Source organism: Tympanuchus pallidicinctus, unplaced genomic scaffold (assembly GCF_026119805.1).
Source record: "Tympanuchus pallidicinctus isolate F22 unplaced genomic scaffold, pur_lepc_1.0 scaffold1, whole genome shotgun sequence".
NCBI lineage: Eukaryota > Metazoa > Chordata > Aves > Galliformes > Phasianidae > Tympanuchus > Tympanuchus pallidicinctus.
Genome location: NW_026294618.1, coordinates 75,353,144 through 75,374,073, shown reverse-complemented (window position 1 = coordinate 75,374,073; position 20,930 = coordinate 75,353,144). Strand labels below are relative to the sequence as shown.

The window sequence follows — 20,930 nt, the reverse complement described above, 5'->3', positions numbered from 1 at the left end:
TACAGGAGGATAAAAAACTGAAATATTGTGTTGAAACCTTGCTGTCTGGCCATTATGTTGACATATTCCTTCCCAGCATTTCAATTTAGCTTGATCAATACTGCAACACGTCTTCCAGTGCGCACCTGCATTGGAGTAAGATCTCTCATCTTAAAAAGAGAAATTTGTCTCATTCCTGAAGGAGAAAGCAATTTTTCTGTTTTTGTTTGAGCTCAGTTCCACATGAAGCATTTGTAAAGGAAATACAGCCACTCTCCTGCATGAGATTTAGTTGTTGAAATGTTTCTATATCCATTTAAGTACTCAAAATAAAATCAGCATCACTGAAGTTGCACATATTCACATGACCCATTCAGCTTATCATTTGTAATATTGTCCAAGGAGCCAGTTGGCTTTCTGAGAGCCTCCCAACTCATCAAAAGGTTATAACATGGAATTTTTTTTTATGCATCATGACAGCTATCCACATGCTGTACACAGCCTGTGGCAAGTGCAAGATAGTCTGGTTTATTTTGCAATCATTTTTTTTAGAGTTAAGAAACAGAGTCTACTCATCTTGAATTTGCTAAAACCAGGCATTCACATCTATTACATATTAGCAAACTTGCTAGAAACTAAGCTACTTGTGTGTCAGAACCCTACAACTGGATTAAAGTAATATTACAATGGCATTGGGATGGAACTATTTTGAAGCTGATGCTGTGACATATACTTTTCATTCAAAATTGTTATTTTCTGATGTAGTCTTGGATACCCAAATAGGAGCCATTATTCAAGGTTGCATAAAGAGCTGATCAAAAATTATACCCTATGTACAGAAGGGTTCAGCGGGTCAAAATGTAAATACAGGGAACTGGGTATTACTTAGTCAAAAAAATGCACAGACATTGTGTAGAAGATTCCATCTGGAAAAGGCTTGCGTTTGCCTAGGAAACATTTATATTTCCTTCCCAAAAGCAGAGATGCTGATACAATCTTTCAAAGTCAAGAGCATATCCTTTCAGTGCAAATTTCCTTGCAAGACCTTGATCCCAGCCAACCTCTCAAGTCAAAAAGCATAACAATATTGTGTTCCTCTGTCTCCACAGGGAAATAGCATTTAGCTTCAACTTCCATGCTGAAAAATTCGCCTTTCTGGTAGATGCACAAACCACAGACTAATCTACTGTCTCAAAGCATAAGTCATGCTGAATCGCATTGCCCTTTGGCTTTGTGTAGCTACCTCATCCTTCTGTGTTGTCAAAACTGAGTTGAAGCAATAGTTAATTTCACAGTTATTGGTGCTAATAGGAGCTGCCATGAAATTATCTCATTTCCAAAGGAGTCAGTATGCAGTTGATATTTAAAAAGTCAACTCTACAAAGCTATGCATCAGCAGGAGTGACCTCTCAATTTAACAAGGTTCGTTCTTCTAATCTTTGTCACAATACCTGAACATCTGTCTTACTTTCATGTTAATAATAAAAATGTCCTGCTGAGGTCTTAAAATTATTTTATGACAGCAGCAGCCAACAGTTTTAACAGGAATACATGAAAAGGATTCAAAAGGTGTCAGAAGAGCCTTCAAACAAAACCACTAGCCAGACAGAAACAGCTCCTTCCTGGCCGGGAAGATGAATGCCTTAAGGCACAGGTTTGATTGCCTTATTACCTTCGTTTGCATAGTGCTACAGCTATTATTAGCTATCATAAAAATCACTCAACTAAGTATTTGACTTAGAGGCCTCTTCCTGCAGTGAATTCTATAGGCATGACTAGGTGCTGAGTTATGTCACTCTCTTCTGTTTACTTTAGATTTACTGCTGTCTCAGCTAATGAAAGCAAAAAGAAGGAACACATCCTCAACACCAAATTAAGCTCTCTGTGTGTGCTGTAAACTGCCAGGGACTGTGCCTCCTTCCATCCCGGTCCCCTTTCAGCAGCTCTGGAGAGGTCAACTTGTGAGCTTCAGGCTATGCACTTGCAGTGATATTCCACCAAATGGAATGGATATTCCCTACACAACACCAAATGCATTGTCAGGCTTTTACATGCACTTCTAGTTTACTTCTGTTTTCCAAGCTACTTGTGTTTTGCAACCTGTTGTTGCATGCAACTTCTGTCACAATTTCAAACATGTTTGTTTCAGTTGGCCATTTTCAATTCACAAGTCTTTTTTTTTTCTTTTTACTTTTTTTTTTTTTTTTTTTAAGGGAATCAACCTGAACATCACATTAGCCAAAGCTGGCCTAACATTTAATTCAAATCCATGCAATGATATTTTTCCCAGTACATTTTGGTCTGCAGGAACCATCATAATCTATCTTCACTGTGATAGCTTTACAGTAAGGAAACCACACTCCCACTTTTCCCTGTAGGTCCCTGTTAATCTGAGAACTTTAAGCGTGCTATCGGTTCTCAAGTGGAATTTAGTGCACATTCACTTGCAGACTGGGCAATTGATACCACTCTTCATCTCTCCTTACCAGTTAAATAATATCAGATTAACAAAATTTTCTTCTCACCACAGACTTAAGATTTAGTTTGCAACTCCTTTACTTTCCTCAGATAGCATTCAGAAAATCAGTAATCAATTTGAAAATACAAACTACAGACATTTTCAAACTTGCATGGTCCTGAAAAGCAAATGATAGCAGGAAAGGGGCCACTGGCTGTAGTTCAGCCATGCTCTGCAGCACTTTCTGAAAAGGCAGGAGGAGAAACAGTTTAACCTGCATTCTTAACCTGCAACATTCTTAACCTGCAACACTAAATAAAACTGAAAATCCCTCAAAGAAGATATTCTTTCAAATTCAGTCAATATAAACTGTTATGAGAACTTGGATGAACAAATAATAACCACTTAATTCCTACAGGATAATTTTTCAGTAAAACAGAATTCAGATCAAGGGTAGTTTCCATACAGCTTGAATGAAGCTGATCTCATATCAGCCACTTGCTATCTAGAAGAAGGACAAAAGACAAATAAATTACTTTCACGTGCAAAGTCTTATGTATCTTCCTAGTTAGTGTGTTTAACTTCAGAATGCAGTGCTCACACTCACTGCCAATTATTTACTCTTTCATAGGCACAGTTGGTGTGCATTTTCATAGCTAAAGCAGCTCACAGTACATAGACAGCTTGTTTTTCCAGTTCTTGATATTAATTATTGCCTCACTGCAGCCTTATCATTCCCTAACTTTTACCATTAACATCTACTAACATTTATTCTTTATACTTTACATACCCTGGTCACTTTTTCCATTGCCAGCCTAAGAGACAGGAGTACACAATAACATGTAAACAATTAAACAAATAAATTTAATGGAAAACTTAACAATAAAAACCCAGAAGCTTAAGAGTAAATATCAGCTTACGAAAATTATCTGAAAGTGTATAGTCATGTCTTATAGCTACATTCATTTCTTCCTCATAAAAGTCACTCTAAATAATCTTCAACAAGTTATTTCTCTACCTTTTACTCACAGCAGCAATGAGTATCTTTCTTCTACATGGCAAAAAGTCACGGCGCCAAGGAGCTTGCACAATAACCTAAAGTGACAAAGCACACTCCACTAGGGCCTAAAGATAAACACTGATTAAAATTAGTGCAGGAAATGTTGGTTGATATTTTTTATAAGCAAACACTGAGATTACATTAACTGGCCCACTAGGAATAAAACAGATTTACAATAGATTTAATTAAATGCATTTAATGAAGTCCAAATATAACAACAACAAACAAGCTAATCATCTGAAATATAGGAAACCATGCTGAACTGTAATAAATGCCTTATGGTTATCTTCCATTTTCATTTTGGCTTTCAGCACCCCACAGAGAATTTGTATTTGCTCATGAAATATTCTGAATTTTTCCTCTTCAACTTGTTTACTCAATTTGTAACATGAAAGTTTCAGAAGTTACTTTAAAATCAGTTTTTGAAAGGAAGCCTTTATTTTAATTAAATTTTAATAGACCATCATGGACTGATTTTCTGCTCCACAGTGACATGCCTAAAGAAAGATCACCAACTCAAGGTCAGTGGGAGTGCAGTGATGTAATCTGTGTACATGAGGAAAAAGGTCTCTGTCATTTTGTAAAATATTCTGCAGACATATTTAACAGTAAATTATTTTGCACAGTTGTTATTTTGACAAATTATATTTTGACACCAGGACAAAGGGAATATAAGATGGACATGAATCAGCTCCATACAGGAGAAGACCATTCAATGCACAGGATAATAAAGAACCACTCTTGAAAAACTTTCTAGAACCACTGCTTAATAAGTATTCTTAAGAGGGGCTGAAACATTCCCTATTGCATAATAGTAACTTTTAAATCTCACCGCTCTCTGACTCTTTGATTATCTTAACATCAGCAGGATGGCATAATATTACTAAAAGCATAAAAGCATAATTGCTGTTCTATAATACGCAGAAGCAAACTTGATTTCACATTGATTTTACAACAGAATCTATCCTGAAGTTTCTCTTTTCCTTTGGAAGCAGAAAAGGAGTCTCACTAAGAAGAAATTCAGAAAAAAAGATATACTTGTGTCTGTATAAGCAGAAATACGTGCGTACACAAAGAAAACAAACCAAGGATGCCCAAAAGATGAGAGGCAGAATCAATATATGTATACATTAAATAAAACGTTCACAGAGTTCTAGAAGACTTTCCACCACTAAGTTGCCCTGCTCACCACTGCCTTTGCAGCTGTAGAAAACAGGCAGTGTAATTCTTTCACTAACCCAGACGGTACAAACTGAAATACTCACTCCTGCATATCACCCCTACCTACAACGGATTTCATGCATACAGCATCCAATCCTATCCAAGAGGTGATTATGAAAGGTTAGGGGAAAAAAAGCTTACAGTTTCAGCTCTTGATTTTTTCAGCAGATTATCATTATGGAATGCTCCCTAGGAGAAATCAGAGCATCATTTGAGGGTGACAGGATTGTAGCATTTGCTGGAACTACTTTTATTAGGAGTTGTGAGCTTAAAAAAAAAAAAAAAAAACAAAAAAAAAAAAACCACCCTTTTATAAGGAGCTAAATTAAGTAAACAGTGGGAGAGATATACACTGGACTCAGAAGCTTGTTGAAATAATGCTTCAATAATGCTAAAATCTAAACGTTTCATAGGTCAATTTAAAACTTCCAAAACTTTGATCTTCCCAAGAGTATACATTCAAGTGAATTCTTTATAAAACAAAGACTTTCTTTCCTTTTTTTTTTTTTTTCCCCTTTCCTTTTCAGAAAACAAAGGAACACCTTGATGTAAATGCTGAAGCGCACAAACTCTGCACAGATGATAAAAAAAAATCCAACCAGGTTTTATTTGAAGATTGAAACCAATCAATCCCAGTTTCTCAGCACTGACTGTGATATTTTTGGCCACTCTCATTTCTAAACATTTAGAAATCTTTGTCATCTTTAGAGGCCCTAGACCCAGCAGCCTCCTTATCCTAGTGCAGATCATCCCAGTGGAACAAACCACTGAGGAAGGCAGCAAGAGATAAACACTCCTAATATATAATTAAAGCATAATATATGATGGAGTTGGAAGAGGAAGCAAAGAAACCCACATCTCTAAGCCTGGAAAATCTCCTAATCTACATAACCTGCCACAATATATTTTCATGGTACAACTGAGAATTGTGTTGTTTCCATTTCTTACTTCCTGTGTGTTGGCAGTGAACCACAGGGATCAGAGAAACTGATCAATTTAAAATTAATGAAATCTTACTACTTCACATTTTCTTCAGATGTGTTCTGTATAATTTCTTTAATAATGATTGAACTATTTTCTCTTTTCTATATTTCACCACAATTGAGAAAATACACAGAAACAAAACACAGAGATGATTGTGTGCACAGATTACATTTAAAACACAGCAATCTCCAGTGGCCTAAAGTTTGCCAGGATTGGAAAAGAAAAAAAAAAAAAAAAAGTGATAAAGCCTTGCAATTTTTCTTCCTGACACTAGTTACATCTTCAGAAACTACTACAAAGATGGAAGATTTAAATAAATCCACCTGCAAAATTCATAGTGATTATCAATCCTTTCCTGTACTTCTACTGGCATTATATTTCCCTCTGACTCCATGAGAATATTATCTTCAGTCCTTCAAACTGTTTGCATAGGTATTGACAACTGGACATTCTGACCCGACCAAAAGTATCTGAGGCCAAAAAGCAAAACAGTTATCTTATGAAAATAGAACATTCACTAAAAATCTTTTCTTTCTCTTATTCTGAATGAAATAAATCAGTGACAGAAATCTAATTCTCAAATTGGCTTATATTTAATCATTAACTATATCTTCCTTAGAGGGAAGAAAATATCACAGTACACAATTACAAAACAAACCTTTTTCAATAAAAGCAGAGTTTAGGCTGATTTTTAATAGCCAATAGATCTTAAAAAGCAGTAGGTAGAGCAATAAAAGATGCAATGAATTGCAGAATTCACATTACAGGACTGCATTACAACTATCCAGTGAGACACCAAATCACACTCACTGGAGATCAATGCAGCTACCGTGAAGCTAAAGGAACAAAAGCAATGTCCTTAAGTATAGTTCTAACCCATAATTCTTTTTCCATCTTTCAAATTAGTCAAAAGCCTGTGCATAAATTTATCCAGCTATGTAGCAAACACACATATATGCCATTTTCACTAATTTAAAAAGAATCAAGTAATTTGAAACCCACTCGTGACACACATTTACTTGATTCAAAGAGCTAGCACAATAGGAACACCTCATTTGCACCCCTACCTACGCTACTAATAGCTTGCAATTGTTGCAGAACAGTCTTTGGATGTTCATGTTTACCAGTCAGGTTATCTTTTTTTTACGTATAAAACCAAAGTCCTCAAGTACCTTAATGAAATGAGTGATGGTGACTGCTGTGTTCCCATGAAAGCAGAACTACAGATGGTTCTACTGAGATTTCCTAGTAACAAACTGAGCACAGAGCAATGTCTTGGAAGATGAACACTCATTACCTTCCCTTCCCTTCGATCTTTGGAGCAGTTAGAAGGGTTAGTTGGGTGTGAAAGGTGAAGTGAAATTTCATATCTCCTCAGAAGACATTGCAGAATTTTTAAAGAGATGGGTTCATTAGGTGAGAGCATTTTTTTTCCTCACCCTCGTATGGATGCAATCTTTCCTTGCTCTCCACTGAATAGCATTATACAAAAGTTGCTGTGTGATCAGCTTTCATTTGTCAAGAGAGCAATTCCAACAGACTCTTCAACTTAGGGATAGATCAAAGGCATGTGGAAGAAAAAAGCCTTTCCATCCAGCAGCACAAAGGGAAGCCAAGACTGCTTGGAGTACAAAATTCTATGTCCGCTTACATCACCACTGCTATTCTCACACTCCAGCTGACCAGGTATTACAGAGTGGACATTGATCTCATTCTTATCTCTACTACACTGATGTCATGCCAGCTGCAAGACAATTATCCTGGAGTCAGAGAAAATAGAGTTAGGCCTCAAATGTATTTTATCTGACAACACTCATCTCTGAAGTTTATAATGCTTCGGAACATAGAATAGTCCAGTTGGAAAGGACCTACAAAGAGCAATGAGTCCAACCACCTGACCACTTCAGGAATAATCAAAAGTTAAAGTATATTATTTAGAGCGTTATCCAAACGCCTTTTGAACACTGACTGGCATGGGTCATCAACCACCTCCCTCAGAAACCTATTACGGAGTTTGACCACCTTCACAGTAAATACATTTTTCCTAATGCTAAGTCTGAATCTCTCCTGAGGTAACTTTATGCTGTTACCACAATGTTTACTGGTTACCTGGGAGAAGCTAGGGAAACATGAGTGAAGCACTTTCCTCCCTACTTCCAATTCCTCCCTACTTTCAAGCCTCAAGAAGCTGCAGGGAGTGATGAGGTTACCTCTCAGCTTCTTTTTTCTACAGACTGGACAACTCAAGTGTCCTTAGACTCCCCTCATAAGATATGCCTTTCAGCCCTCATTTATCAGCTTTGTTAGAGTCATAGAATCACTCGGGTTGGAAAAGATCTTAAGGATCATCAAATCCAATCACTACCTAACCATACTACCTTAACTCTAACAACCCTCCACTAAATCATGTCCCTGAGCACCACATCAAAATGGTTTTTAAACACATCCAGGGATGGTGACTCAACCACCTCCCTGGGAAGCCTTATTCCAGTGCTTAACAACTTTCTATAAAGACATTTTTCCTGATATCCAACCTAAACTTACTCTAGCATAACTTGAGGCCATTTCCCTTTGTTCTGTCACCTGTCATCAGTGAGAACTGCTCTAGCTGCTTTCAAGGACTTAACATCTTTTTTATATTGTGAAGCCCAGGTATTCAACATTCAAGACCACACCACTGCTAAATAGTGGGACTATCACCTGTTTTGACTGGCTATGTTGTGGTTTAATGCACCCCAAAATGTAATTTGCCATCTTGGCTGCCAGGGCACAATGCTGATCCATGTTAAACCTATTATCAATCATCATCCCTGGGTCTTTATCTGCAAGGGCTGCTCTCCAGCCATGCATCTCCCAGTCCATACCTCTGGTCTGGCATCACTCCAGAATGACAATTCTATTGATCTTTTTTCTCATTACACCAAAAATTTTCATCTCAACTATTTCAGGACAGAGGAAAAACCAATTGCTTTATTTCAAATCTACTGAATTAAAAGAAGATTATGCCAGCGGTGAATTTGATGCTCCATTTCAAATACTGTTTCAGAAACAGTTCAGAGAAAACGAAACAATGGCTTTACATAATAACTGTGTGGAATCACATTTCAGAGTTATATCAGCCCCTATTTGTTCCTTACTTCTCAAAATCTTAGCATCAAAGAAAAAAAAAAAAACTTTGTTGGTTTATTTTTTGCACAATAATGTAATTATTATATCATAATTAAAAGCCCAGCTCCTAATTCCTAAGCAAAATCAAAGGAACAACACATTTATTATGATGTCCCTAAATCTTACCCTAATTCCATGCACCAATGTGAGAAACAAATGTGTCTATCGTGGAGACAAGACACTGATTTGTGTCTCTTTGTGTGAAGGCTGAATCCCTTTAGGAATCTAAAGGAAAACAACTAAAAATTTTTTAATTCTTTTGTCAACCTTTGTTCTTCCTACATCTCAGATGGAATGAGTTACACTTGAGCAAACATCTCTGTTTTCTCTGTTTTTGCAACAGTTGTAGAACAACAGCAAGACACACAAGTAATATCGGTCTCTGGACTGAATCGCTATGCAGCTTTAAAGATCAGCACATTGCTCGTACTAATGATTCAACTCAAGAAAGTTTTTAAAGCAATGAATCTTCACATACTGTAGTAGGAACAAAAATAGAAAAGTATGAAATGTACAACTACACTGAGCCCCAGCAATATTGTTGAAATTTTATGAAAAACTCTAATCTGTTTGTTACAGGGATACATCCAAAACACAGCACTCTTGTCATGTGGAGCTTATCCTTCTCTAGATTCGTTCTCTAATCTAGGCTCTCTTTCCAGCTGTCACTCAAGGGCCACTTCTAGAGCAAAGAGACAAAGCATAAGAGCTAACTAAGCACATCCCTCTCCCAGGCAGCCTAGTTGCACCTGTATTGGAAAGCTTCCATGATGGTTTCAAGAATACTAGTCCTTAGCTACATATTTAAAGGAAACCTCTCGAGAATATAAGATATCAATCACCTTATGTTATATAGAAACTTATTATTACTCAAGTAACAGAAAGATTTTGATGGTGGTTTTAGCTGCTCATGTAAGCATGTCTTTTATGTTCTTTCCTAAGCTTTTGGCATCAACACTATTTCTATGTTAATAGGTTCCACAGAATTGTATATCACTTGAAAAGCATGTTTCTTCTTCTCATTTCTGAACATGCTGTCTTAATTTTTGAATCTCTATGTTCTTGAGCTATAAAATTAAGTATAAGGAGGAGCTGACTATTTTTGGTCAGTGGTTCTGTGCCACCTTATTTACAATAGAGGAAACAAAGAGAAATGTGTAATAAATCGGTTTGTCATCTAACCCCATCCCATTTCTGCATAATTTATCCTCACTGTTAAACTGTATCTTCTCTCAGTTTACTCTTTTGTTCAGTGATGCAAGCAATGAGCACAGATATTATTTCAGAAACAAAACTGGTCTCATACTTGGAAAAAATTCTTAATCTATAAAGTAGGGAAGAAAACCAAAAGTCCAAATCCTCCTTAATTGTGTGATCTCCTGGCTTTCACTAAGTTACAGGATTAACTCACTCTCGTAATAGTCCACAGATTTCTTCCTCACATCACATCAGAGTCATGGGGTTTTCATACTCAAAGGATAAGCCTACTTAGCCCTTTTCAGTCCATGGGATACCTTCTACTTCTTTCTTCCCTTCATCATCCTGGTATCATGAAGGGGGAAAGTAACGATTTTAAGGTCATTAAGTCAGGCATAAAAATGCCGTACAAGATCAAATCACCCCAGAGCAATGCAAAAAAGAAACCCCTCCATCAGTTAGTGAGGACTTCAGTTTCACCTCCTGATGGTGTTAGAGAATCCACAATTGGGCTGTTAGTTGAGGGGATGGATGGAATGAAATACAAATAACCAGTGTGTCTAACATACAAATTGAATGATCAAACAATCATGGCAAAACGTTAGCTGATGACATACTGTAACTTTAGTAGGGTCATATTTTATTACTAATGATGTGAATTAAAAAGGCTTTTTAGTCAGAAGCAAGCTACTTCAGAGATAACAACTAATGCATGAAGAATAAGGGCAACTGAGATATTAAAGTGAGGATGTTAGTTTGAGTGTCAATGAATTTGTTTGACAATCTGTTTCTTGGCCCAGTCAAACAAGCTTCAGAAACAAAATTCCTGCACTCCCAGTCTACAGTCTCTGAGTTAGTTCACTTCTAGAGTCCAGGTGACTGAATATAAAAATCAAAAAATAAGTACAAAAGTTTCTCAGCATTGTCATTTACGATCAGTCAGTAAGAGGAACAAAATTTTCTACATTGTTCAGAGAGCCACCACACTCAAATGTAGATCTCACACATTCAGTAACTGAAAATAAGCCAACAAATTCTGGACCAAAACCAAACTGCACACAGACCAAAAAAAAAAAAAAAAACACAAACCTCCTGTATTACAGATCTTGTGCAGAATCATGTGTGGTCATGTAAGAATACGGTATTAGAAAAGGCAGTATATAGATCTCCTTTTCTTTTGTTGTTAAGATGCTTTGGCAAAATGGGTCTGGCTCTAGGAAGACACTTGTCAACCTTGAGATGGAACAAGTAATATGATTTCTGTATCTTGCACTATATGTTTCAAAAGCTACTGTGGCAGTGTTGTAGCAATCACTAACATTTTAGTTTTATCACATGGAACACTTGAAGAAGCAACAGCAGCAGCAAGTGGAAAAGAAAGAAATTAGACAGTAGAGACTAAGAAAAAAGCTTGAAATCAAAATCCTGGATGAGAACACCCCACACATAAGCTTTGGCTCTGTATCTGAACTCTTCATCTTATGCCCAACTCTAATCATTACCAGTTTCTTTTTAAAAGTCTGTGCCTGAAAGAACTGATGTGTTATGGGACAGCCATGACCTAAGTAAACTCCAAACAAATCATTCATCACTGCAGAACTCCATAAAAAGCTGGTTCTTTCTCAGAGAACAGTGTTCTTCTAAACACATATTTTAAATAAAAAGGAAACAGAAAGCACAGTAGGCTTTCATCAACTGTACACAAACAAAGCCTTTGATAATTTTCTCAATAGACTTCAGATCATTATGCCTGAGGCCAGGAGGCACTATGCAGTTTATGATTTCATTTTACAAACTTTTGGTCAAAAGAGTCTTCTCAAGTGCAGTAAAGAAAGAAGCACTTTTTCATTGACTATCGTTATGACCACAATATCCCCACTCAAAGCCTTACATGTACATCTTTTTCTGCACCAAATTCAAACTTTACAACCTCAAGGTCAGAAGCAGGAGGTACTCACCGTACCCAGACCAACAGCCATGTTATCTGTTCCCCATCCTTCCCTTCCACAGCCTACGCTGTTCCTAAAGCTGTTGGCACTTCCTAGATCTATTTATTCTCTTACCTTCCTGTCACTCAGATCTACAAACATGCTGTTGCTGATTTTATATTGAATTTTAATAATCTACTTAAAACCTAGAACATTAAAAGATGAAGTTTTAGTAAGATAACCAGAGGTATCCTGGGGACCAAGGAAATTTAACATTCTGCAATTCAAACCACAAAGCATCTATTGCCACACTTTAGAGGTTTAGAGGTACACCAGAGGAGAACTGTGAGGTTAATTTAGGCTAACAGAGGATGCTGATTGTAAAGAAGAATGACTACTGCAAAACAGAGCTGCACTTTTACTTTGAAGCATTTTACTACAACCATTTCAATCTACTCACCTATTGTCTACTCATTTCCTCAAAAGCAAAGTCTACATAAGTCTGAACTACTAAAGACTCAAATCTATTTCATTAATTTATTTAATCTGTTCTTTAATGTGGTGGTAAAATAGCTGAACCAGCAGATTTTTAGCAGCTTTGGATAACAAAGTAATAGAAAAGTTATGCATTCAATTTAGAATTACAGTCTGTATAAAAATAGTCTGTATAAAAATAAGTAGCAGCAGTCATCTCATCAAGGTATTCATGGCTCCTGCAACACCATCCCAAACTCAATAGTTTCTCATTCTTTAAAAGCATTATATGAGAACTGGTAAGCAAGAGAAGTGTATTTAACACTGTGATTTCACATTAGCAGTTGCACAAATAATTACAGGTAAAACCTCAACAATTTCAACAATTTTCTCTCAGCGGGGAAGGACTGAAATCACTTTGAGATATAAAGAGATCAACAGAAGCCTTTACAAGTGTTAAATCATAGCCAGATCCCCATGGTATTTATCCAAATGCTCTCCTCTGATGACCAGACTCTATTCATTGTACTGAATTTTGGCTGGTATTTTCTGAGACACATTCAACAGAAATAGCTTACAGTTATCCTCACAAAGTAACCATTTTAGCATTCCAGTGTTAATAGGAGACTCTTAATGGGTTATACAATTTAAGATTAATCTGTTCTTTTCTCTGGATGTGATTCTCTGTTTCATAAGAGAACCACCTGCCAGTGAAGTTTGATTCAACCCCTTGGAGAAATCTGCATCAGCTGTGCATTTGTGAGCCGGGTTTAGGAAGGATCTTAGGAAGGAAGTATAGCTAAATGTGGAATTACATAAAACAAGACTGGTGGGGACCAATGGGGTCATTTGGAATAATCACCAGGTAGGGTCAGTTTTGCCTAAACAATTGTGAGCAGATAATGCTCTGACTTATTCTAAAGGGGTACCAACAGTGAGTTCCCAACATGCCTCCAAAAAATTTATTCCAGTGTTGAACTGTCTGTATCATGACAGCTGTTCTTTTACATCTGACAAAGATCTCCAGTTAGACATTATTACTTCTATTTCTCAGGCTGTAAACATATGCTAAATTACTAATCTATAAATTTGCATTTGTTTTACTTCTGAAGGCAATTACTTTTTCTGCAGAACTGATTGAATAGCGGGTATCATTTAAGATTTACCCTATGCTATTGCAGCATCTGAGCCCTACAATATCAAAACACTTTTATTCCAGCAGAATTGAAACAAAAGCTGCAATTTGTTCATCTCAAAGCAGTCTGGAGAAGATCCTAAGAAACAACCAACATCCTAAAAATTACAATAATGGGAATATTTTTAGTGACTAAAATTGTAATGAATCAGTTCTGAGGCACTGCCTCTTCCAATCTAATGTGTTTCACTTTTTGCTGATAATGCAGGAAGAAAATAAGGTCATGTTTCAAGGTACTCAACCATTTCTGTCAAGTTATCTGGACTGTCTAACAGAAGCTAATTTACAATGGGAGGTGCCTACAAACAGGCGCCATTAAGTCTAGAGCAATGAGACTGATTTCTCCCTGAACATCAGTTTGACAAAATTATAATGCAGAAAGAAGAGCACTGTACTTCTGTGTGAGGTGCAAGGCTTTCTATCCCAATAGATTCTCTTCATTATTTTCTATTCTTCTAAACTAATACACAGTGAAGCTTAATTAATCACTATTCTTAAGGAAAGAAAAAAATGAATATATATATGAATTAGATATATGTTTAGAAATAACTAGTGTTTTTTTTTGTTTGTTTGTTTTTTAATTCTTCTTTGAATAAATAAAATTGGGGTTCTAATTAAGATAGGATAACAGATTCATCCTCACAGTGCTCTTCTCCAGCAGGATTTTGTAACTGCAATAATAAGAAAATAATGAAACATATACATAAGGGGGAGAGAGAACTTAAGTGTTCAAAAAAAAAAATGTAGCAAATAAAGTCATTTTCTGTATTTAAGAGCAGAAAAAAATAAATCAAAGCTTGCATCTCCTTAATACCTCAAGTTACAAAGAGATCACTTGTTACTCTTATTTGATTAATTTTCAGTCCAACACAGGTACTACATAACCAAACACTAAATCGTTGCAAGGTGTTAAAGAAGATCATTATAATTCCCTGACTGGACAATTAAATATAACATTTGAGTAAAGAGAGAATTTCAGTATGTGAAGGTTTTAATTCTTACAGAGATTATGAAATTTACTCTCAACCCTTCCATCACAAATCAGCACTGCTGGGGTAGTAGGGTTTTTAGTGGGTTTTTTTGTTGTTTGGTTTGGGGGAAGGCATTGAACCTGATAGCGGATTGCAGCTACTATCCTTTCTATTTCAAGTTTAGCTAAAGGAGAGGAAAATGCTAAGGAACAGTTTTTGTGCTAAGTAGAGTCAAATGGTATCCAGAAAATTTTGAGTATTAGATTCTCCTTAGTGAGTATTTTTAAGACAAAATAAACTGCCTAGGAATAATGAACATTATTAAAAGATAAAGACATTTTCATAGAAGATGAGGTAAACACTCATGAATGCAATGAGACCCAACTAATTTTCCTAATAAAAATTATTACTCAGTTTTCTTAACGTGTATTCTTCTTCTTTTTTTTTTTTTTTTTTTTTTTTTTTTTTTTTTTTTTTCTTAGATCAAACTATGACTACATAGAAACCTGCCCAAATGTGATTCAGGTTCACTAGAGCATAGATCCACAAAACTATAAAGTCATATATTTTCCAGGTAAAATAATTGTAATGCATTACTAGTTTTACCACATCTTCTTTGGTGCATAGCAACAACTTAATGCTTATGAGTTATTAGTCACTCTCATACCAAGAAACTTTTAAGTATTAACTTAGGGACCTATGTTGTAGTTGGTTCATAACTTAATAGAAAGACCAACTTCCAAAGATGCTTATTCATGCCCAACAGGGATGGCTGGGAGAGTTGAAAAAGAATAGGCTTCTGTTGCAATCTGTAAGTGCTTGGGCACACTAAAATTCCCACAACCTACAACTAAGTATTTTGCAAAACCTTCTTCCCCCTTCTGTGTGAGTTAGTGTGGGTGGGTTCTACGGGTACCCATGAATGCGGATGGTTAACAAAAGTAGCAGATCAGAAAAGAGCAAAAGAACATACTGATAAATAAAAGACTATCTTCCTCAAACATTTAAGCTCCTCAAACATTAGAAGAAATTACTGGTCCTTCTGAATTCATGAGAACTACTACAAATCAAAACATCAAGAATCAGTTTAATCTGTAGAAGGCCACCAGCACACACTAGCAAAAATAATAATATAACTTTAAGCTACATCAACGTATGTGGTAGCTGCTACCCAAGGACAGTAGGACCATAAATGCAAATGATGAACCAGAGAGACACTATGAATACTTCACAAATACCCAGCCAGAAATGCAGGTACATCAGCACTGCTTCCCATAAACAAACAAGTGTGGTTGGCCTCCCAGCCATAAGCTCAATCTCCAACCAAGTATTATGAGTGGGATGCATGATCTGAGTGAAGGAACAAATGAATGCACTGTGTGACTAGTTATTGGTTATTAACAACAACAGTTTGGTTCTATTATTAATAATAGCTGCATTAATAAAAGTAGTTCTAATGAATATGGTCATGATCTCTGTCTCTCACAATTCCATTCCCTACCAGGTAAAAGAGAATTTAAAACCCTTCTTGTTTCAGTCCTTTGTATAGGAATGGCTCTACTTCTCCTCAACAGGACCAAGCAGTGTTAGCATGCCCCTGCAAGCTTCTACGGGGACAAAAAAAAAGAAAGAGAAAGAAAAAGCACTGTTGTTTAAAACTACTTACTTGGTAGGGATATAGAGTAACGCCATTCGTTCTTGACAAAGACCAAGTGCCATCGAGGTACTGATGAGCTTGGATAGCCACAGAATTGAGAACGTTACCATTGCTGGGGCTGGTGGCCATTTGAAAGCTGACCTTGGCTTGGTGTCCAGGAGAGCCATTTTTCTTCTCCACCCCATTAACAATTCCTAGACTGTTGGGTTTTCCACTGTGCTTGTTGGCAACAAAGCCTGTATAATTAGATGTAGCATAAGGTGCAGGCATGTATGCCCAGTCCCTGGGCTGTAAGCTGCCCACGTGCCGGGAGCTGACTAGTGTGGGAATATTAGAGAGGGGTGGGGGTGATCCTGGAGAGGCATCGTAATGTTCTGAGTTGGCAGCCTGCTCTAAGGTCAGCACCATCTGAATGGCCTCTTGCTTCAGCTGGTTCAAGTGTGTGGCACAAACGTCGCATCTGTTGTCCTTCTCATTCCATGCCTTCCGAATAGTATTGGGAACTTGGAGTTTCTCGTGAATCACTGAAGAGAAACCTGGGTCCTAAAAAACAGACAAGGATGGGGAAACAGATGAGAAATATTTAACTACTGTCAGTGCAGCGAAACATTATTACCGCTGATTGTGCATTTCAGAAGCCAATTAATGAGACCAACTTAGCAAGCAAACAGAAGTCATTAGATACAGTTAATATATGCCAGCAGCAGGTTAAACAAAATGAAAAACTAGCTTATGTTGAAAAGAAATACTTTTTACTTTTACTGATAAATTACAGGTATTATAATTCCACTACAAATTCCACTGCATGGCAGGGAAAATGAATTAACTTTCTTCACACCACTGCACCTAATTTCTAACTTGAATGAAATCTACTCTTAGTTACACAGGTAAGATCAAGAGCAACTCCAGTGAAATCAGCAAGGTTCACTATCTTTTCACCATTTGTAATGAACAATTTGCTCCTTGGAAAATGTATTTTGGAGGCAAAATCATGTGACTGGATTGCTTCTTGCCTCATATCCTTAACTAATGAATAGATTTTTAAATATACCATTCTAATCTGACTACAGTTATTGACTGCTGGCTCAAACTGCACAGCGCTTCAGTAAATCATGAAGCCAAACTGCATTCACCGCAGGGCTTCTCACCAAACTTGAATAGTTCTTACAGTATCTTGCAGTCTTACAAATGCAGAGCAATTATGTGTGTGTTAAACAGAACAAACAATAACAGCTATGTAATAGAAACTAATATTTTTATGCACTAGTCTGAAGTTATCTCTTATATGCAAAAAAAAAAAAACAAACCAGGAGTTCTAGATCAGCATGTGTGGTAAAGTAGATGAAGTAATAAAGCTTCATATTCAGTTTATTGTTAGGGAAAGTGCACTCAATTAAGTGCGTTTACAGGCCAGGCTTCCCCTCCTCAAGTTTTGGAGACACAAAGGTAGACTTTATTATAACTATGAAAAAGATTTACAGGCAGCAGTACGAGAGCCTATTTTTCTTTTTCTGCTTTGAAGCTTTATCAGATTTGGCAGTAAACTGAAATCAAACCAGAAGATTTAAAAAAAAAAAAAAAAAAAATCATGGAAATAAAGACCACTTTTTTCAAGACATTGTATGAACTCATTGCCATCAAAGACAGACAAATTTCATATACTGGTAGTTTAGCAGTATTGGGATAAAGTAGAGGAAGAGAATTCAGCAGTAGAGTATGATCCATCTTTATTATATACTCAAGCATCTTATTTTCACTGTTTAACTACCGTGAACAACCCCTCAGCATGCAGTGATTAATTGATTCATAAATCATGGCGCCTCTTTTATGCACAGCAGCAAAAGAGCAGTTTTAGCCCCAGAAGCCCAAGAGAGACATATAAGCTGATGGGAAACAACAGGAGGCTGAGATCTGATCAGGTCTCAAAGTGGATGATACTGTTCCATGTACAAAGGGGGTCAGAGCATCACAGTGTATCAGAAAGGCAGGAACTGAATTCTGTACCAACCTCCCCACCCTTAACCATCAGAAAAAAAAGACTGATGGAGATCAGGAGGGAAAAAGCAGGAAGGAAGAGATGTCAAATTTATTTTCTATTCAAGACCATAACTAGGTCAACAGATCACATCAGATATCACGTCATCGCCACTGATGGTGCCAGGTATGCAGGGAGAGGCTTCTCTAATTTTCCCCTAATACATCAGACAAAGCTATCCATACACATGAAGTGAGGTATAAATCTTTGTTTCCAGGCTGCTCAATGTCAGTCCAAGAAAAATCTTTGCCAGTTCTTACTTCAGCTAGCTAATGCCACAGAGCTGGTTCTGTTCTTTGAAAATCGACTTCCCTTAGGCAACTGGCCTTGAACCTAGGTAATTATATACAACATTCAGATCCAGCAGCAGTTTAACATGGAAATTCCTAGAATACTATGATAAATATTCCAAGGAAATAAAGCTTTCTCTAAAGTAAGCAAATGTCAGTATGATATAAATATTCAAGTAGCACACCAGTTCTAAGGAGTGCTGGACAGCAGTGAATTCAGCGTCATCTCATTGTTAAAACAAACATCAGATCATTCTTTGATACAACAATAAACAGAGAGAGAGGAAGGAATACAGTTCCTCCTTGGGAATAGAAAGGAGGAAAACGGACACCACCTGAATTGATTATTCCTATAATTGGCTCTACTAATCAGACTCTACTAGACAGATTGCTCAAAACTGGTTCCAAGAATGGAATGTAAAACCATGAAACCTCCTCAACAGCAAATAAATTTGGAGAAACATAGGTTCCAGAAACATACTAGTCATATTTTGTAAAATATAGAGTCCAAAAGACAGTTTACTTTGTTATTCTGCACCTACACAGCTCCAGCATAATTTCATAGAAGAATTAGGTAACAGATTTGCAACATGTACAAGAGAAAGGTCAAGTCAGGATGTTCCTTGTCTGAAAGCAGGAAAACGTAGCTACATGACATTTATGTTTCATCCATAAGCAATCATTTGCACACATTTCCCCCAAAGAATGCTTATTATTTCAAAAAATAGCATCTTGTTCCATAGGCATATATGACATAGTGATGGGCAAACCCCATTGGGCAAGCTGCACTAAGCAGCAGGAGTTAGAAAGCTCACTACCAAAGCTTGTGAGGTCTGAAACTCCATAAACTCTCTCATGACAGTAGATTTGCTTGTGAAATCTGAGGCTGACACTGGAAATACCATTTATATTTTGGCACTTGTTTCAAGTCCTGACAGAATGAAGTACAGTGACACTGAACACTGAAACAGGACTTTAAAGTCACAAAGTTTGATTTGAGTTCAGGGCAAAGGTTCACAATGATCTCTCCACTTGCTACAATGGTTCACCCATCTTTAGTATAAACAGCATTACTATAAACTCCCATTCCTAGAATAAACAGATGAGACCAAAGTTTCAGGAGATCAGTGACAACATGGACTGCAGCACAAATGCACAAGGTAAGCAACGAACTAAACTGAGCACGCACTATTTTTGGTTGCAAGGAGCATTCTCACAAACTTTAAGTTTTCAAGCTTACATAAATTCAAACGCCAGCTAAGTTTGGTTCATCTTTTCCGCTCTGACCAGTTATTAATAATCCCCCATATTTGGTCCTAAACTAAAAAGCAACACTGGAAATACAGAAGAGGGAAGGAAGTTTTGCTCTTTAGAAACCGGTCACAAACAGGGATGCTGAGGAATTCTTGATTTGCCCAGTAAAAGTGTACCCAGTGAGCAGGCACTAATTAAAAAACATTGAAGTACACAGTTGTACCATGGTAAATTCAGTCCTGATCTCACAGAGAATGGACAGCTACAATTGTACAAAGTTGTACTTTGCTGTACGATTTCCACGACGCTGTAAATTTATCACTAAGAAAGCAGATCAGAAACAAAATATTTCTTTCCTTTCTGTTATCCACCCAGGTGCCCATTTTCCTCTTCAGAGAAACAATCACTTTTAGTACAGATGTTTGTTTCACACACGATTCAAGTTCATAAGGAGACAGAATATAAGCAATGAGAGCTAACCTAGTAGAAAGCATAACGGGCAAAAAGTAGGATGAGTGATTTGCACTTTTATAGGCTACAATGGCTGCTCTGAAAGTAATGCCTCCTATTTTACTGTGTTGGCCTATGACTACAGAGGTAGATGTTGGTATGGCAGCAGAGGTTGAAACTTCCTGCCAATATTCCACTGTATTTTGTTGCCACGTAACAGATGTCAGCAAAGGGACAGTCTGGCAAAATGATGTCTGACAGGGAAGGGCATAAAAAGCAAAGGTGTGTCACTGAATTCCTCCACATGAAAAAACTGCATCCATTGACATTTGTCAATACTTGATGAATGCTCATAGAGACCAATCAATGGCTGTGAGCACAGTGAGGCGATGGGGAAATGTAGTTCTTCTCCTCCGGACAGGCACCCGGAACTTGAGCATCAGCAGTCAAACCCTTCTGCACGTGCAGATTTTTACTAGTGCCACATGCAGGCTTTTGTTCATCACAGGTAAAAATGCATAGCCAGTGGTGATGACTATGGGGAAACAATGCTTTGTATCTGAGAACTATCAGTGTTATTGTGCTCTTTGTACTTTTTCAGTTTCCAAG

General features: G+C 37.0%; 1 protein-coding gene across 1 annotated transcript in view; it reads right to left on the bottom strand.

Annotated features, from left to right (window-relative positions):
* KIF26B (kinesin family member 26B) overlaps positions 1 to 20,930 on the bottom strand; it is a 280,597-nt gene that overhangs the window by 179,538 nt on the left and 80,129 nt on the right. Inside the window, exon 3 of the mRNA XM_052673160.1 lies at positions 16,302 to 16,835. Within this exon, the coding sequence (XP_052529120.1) occupies positions 16,302 to 16,835 (534 nt within the window). The remainder of the gene's footprint in view (positions 1 to 16,301; positions 16,836 to 20,930) is intronic.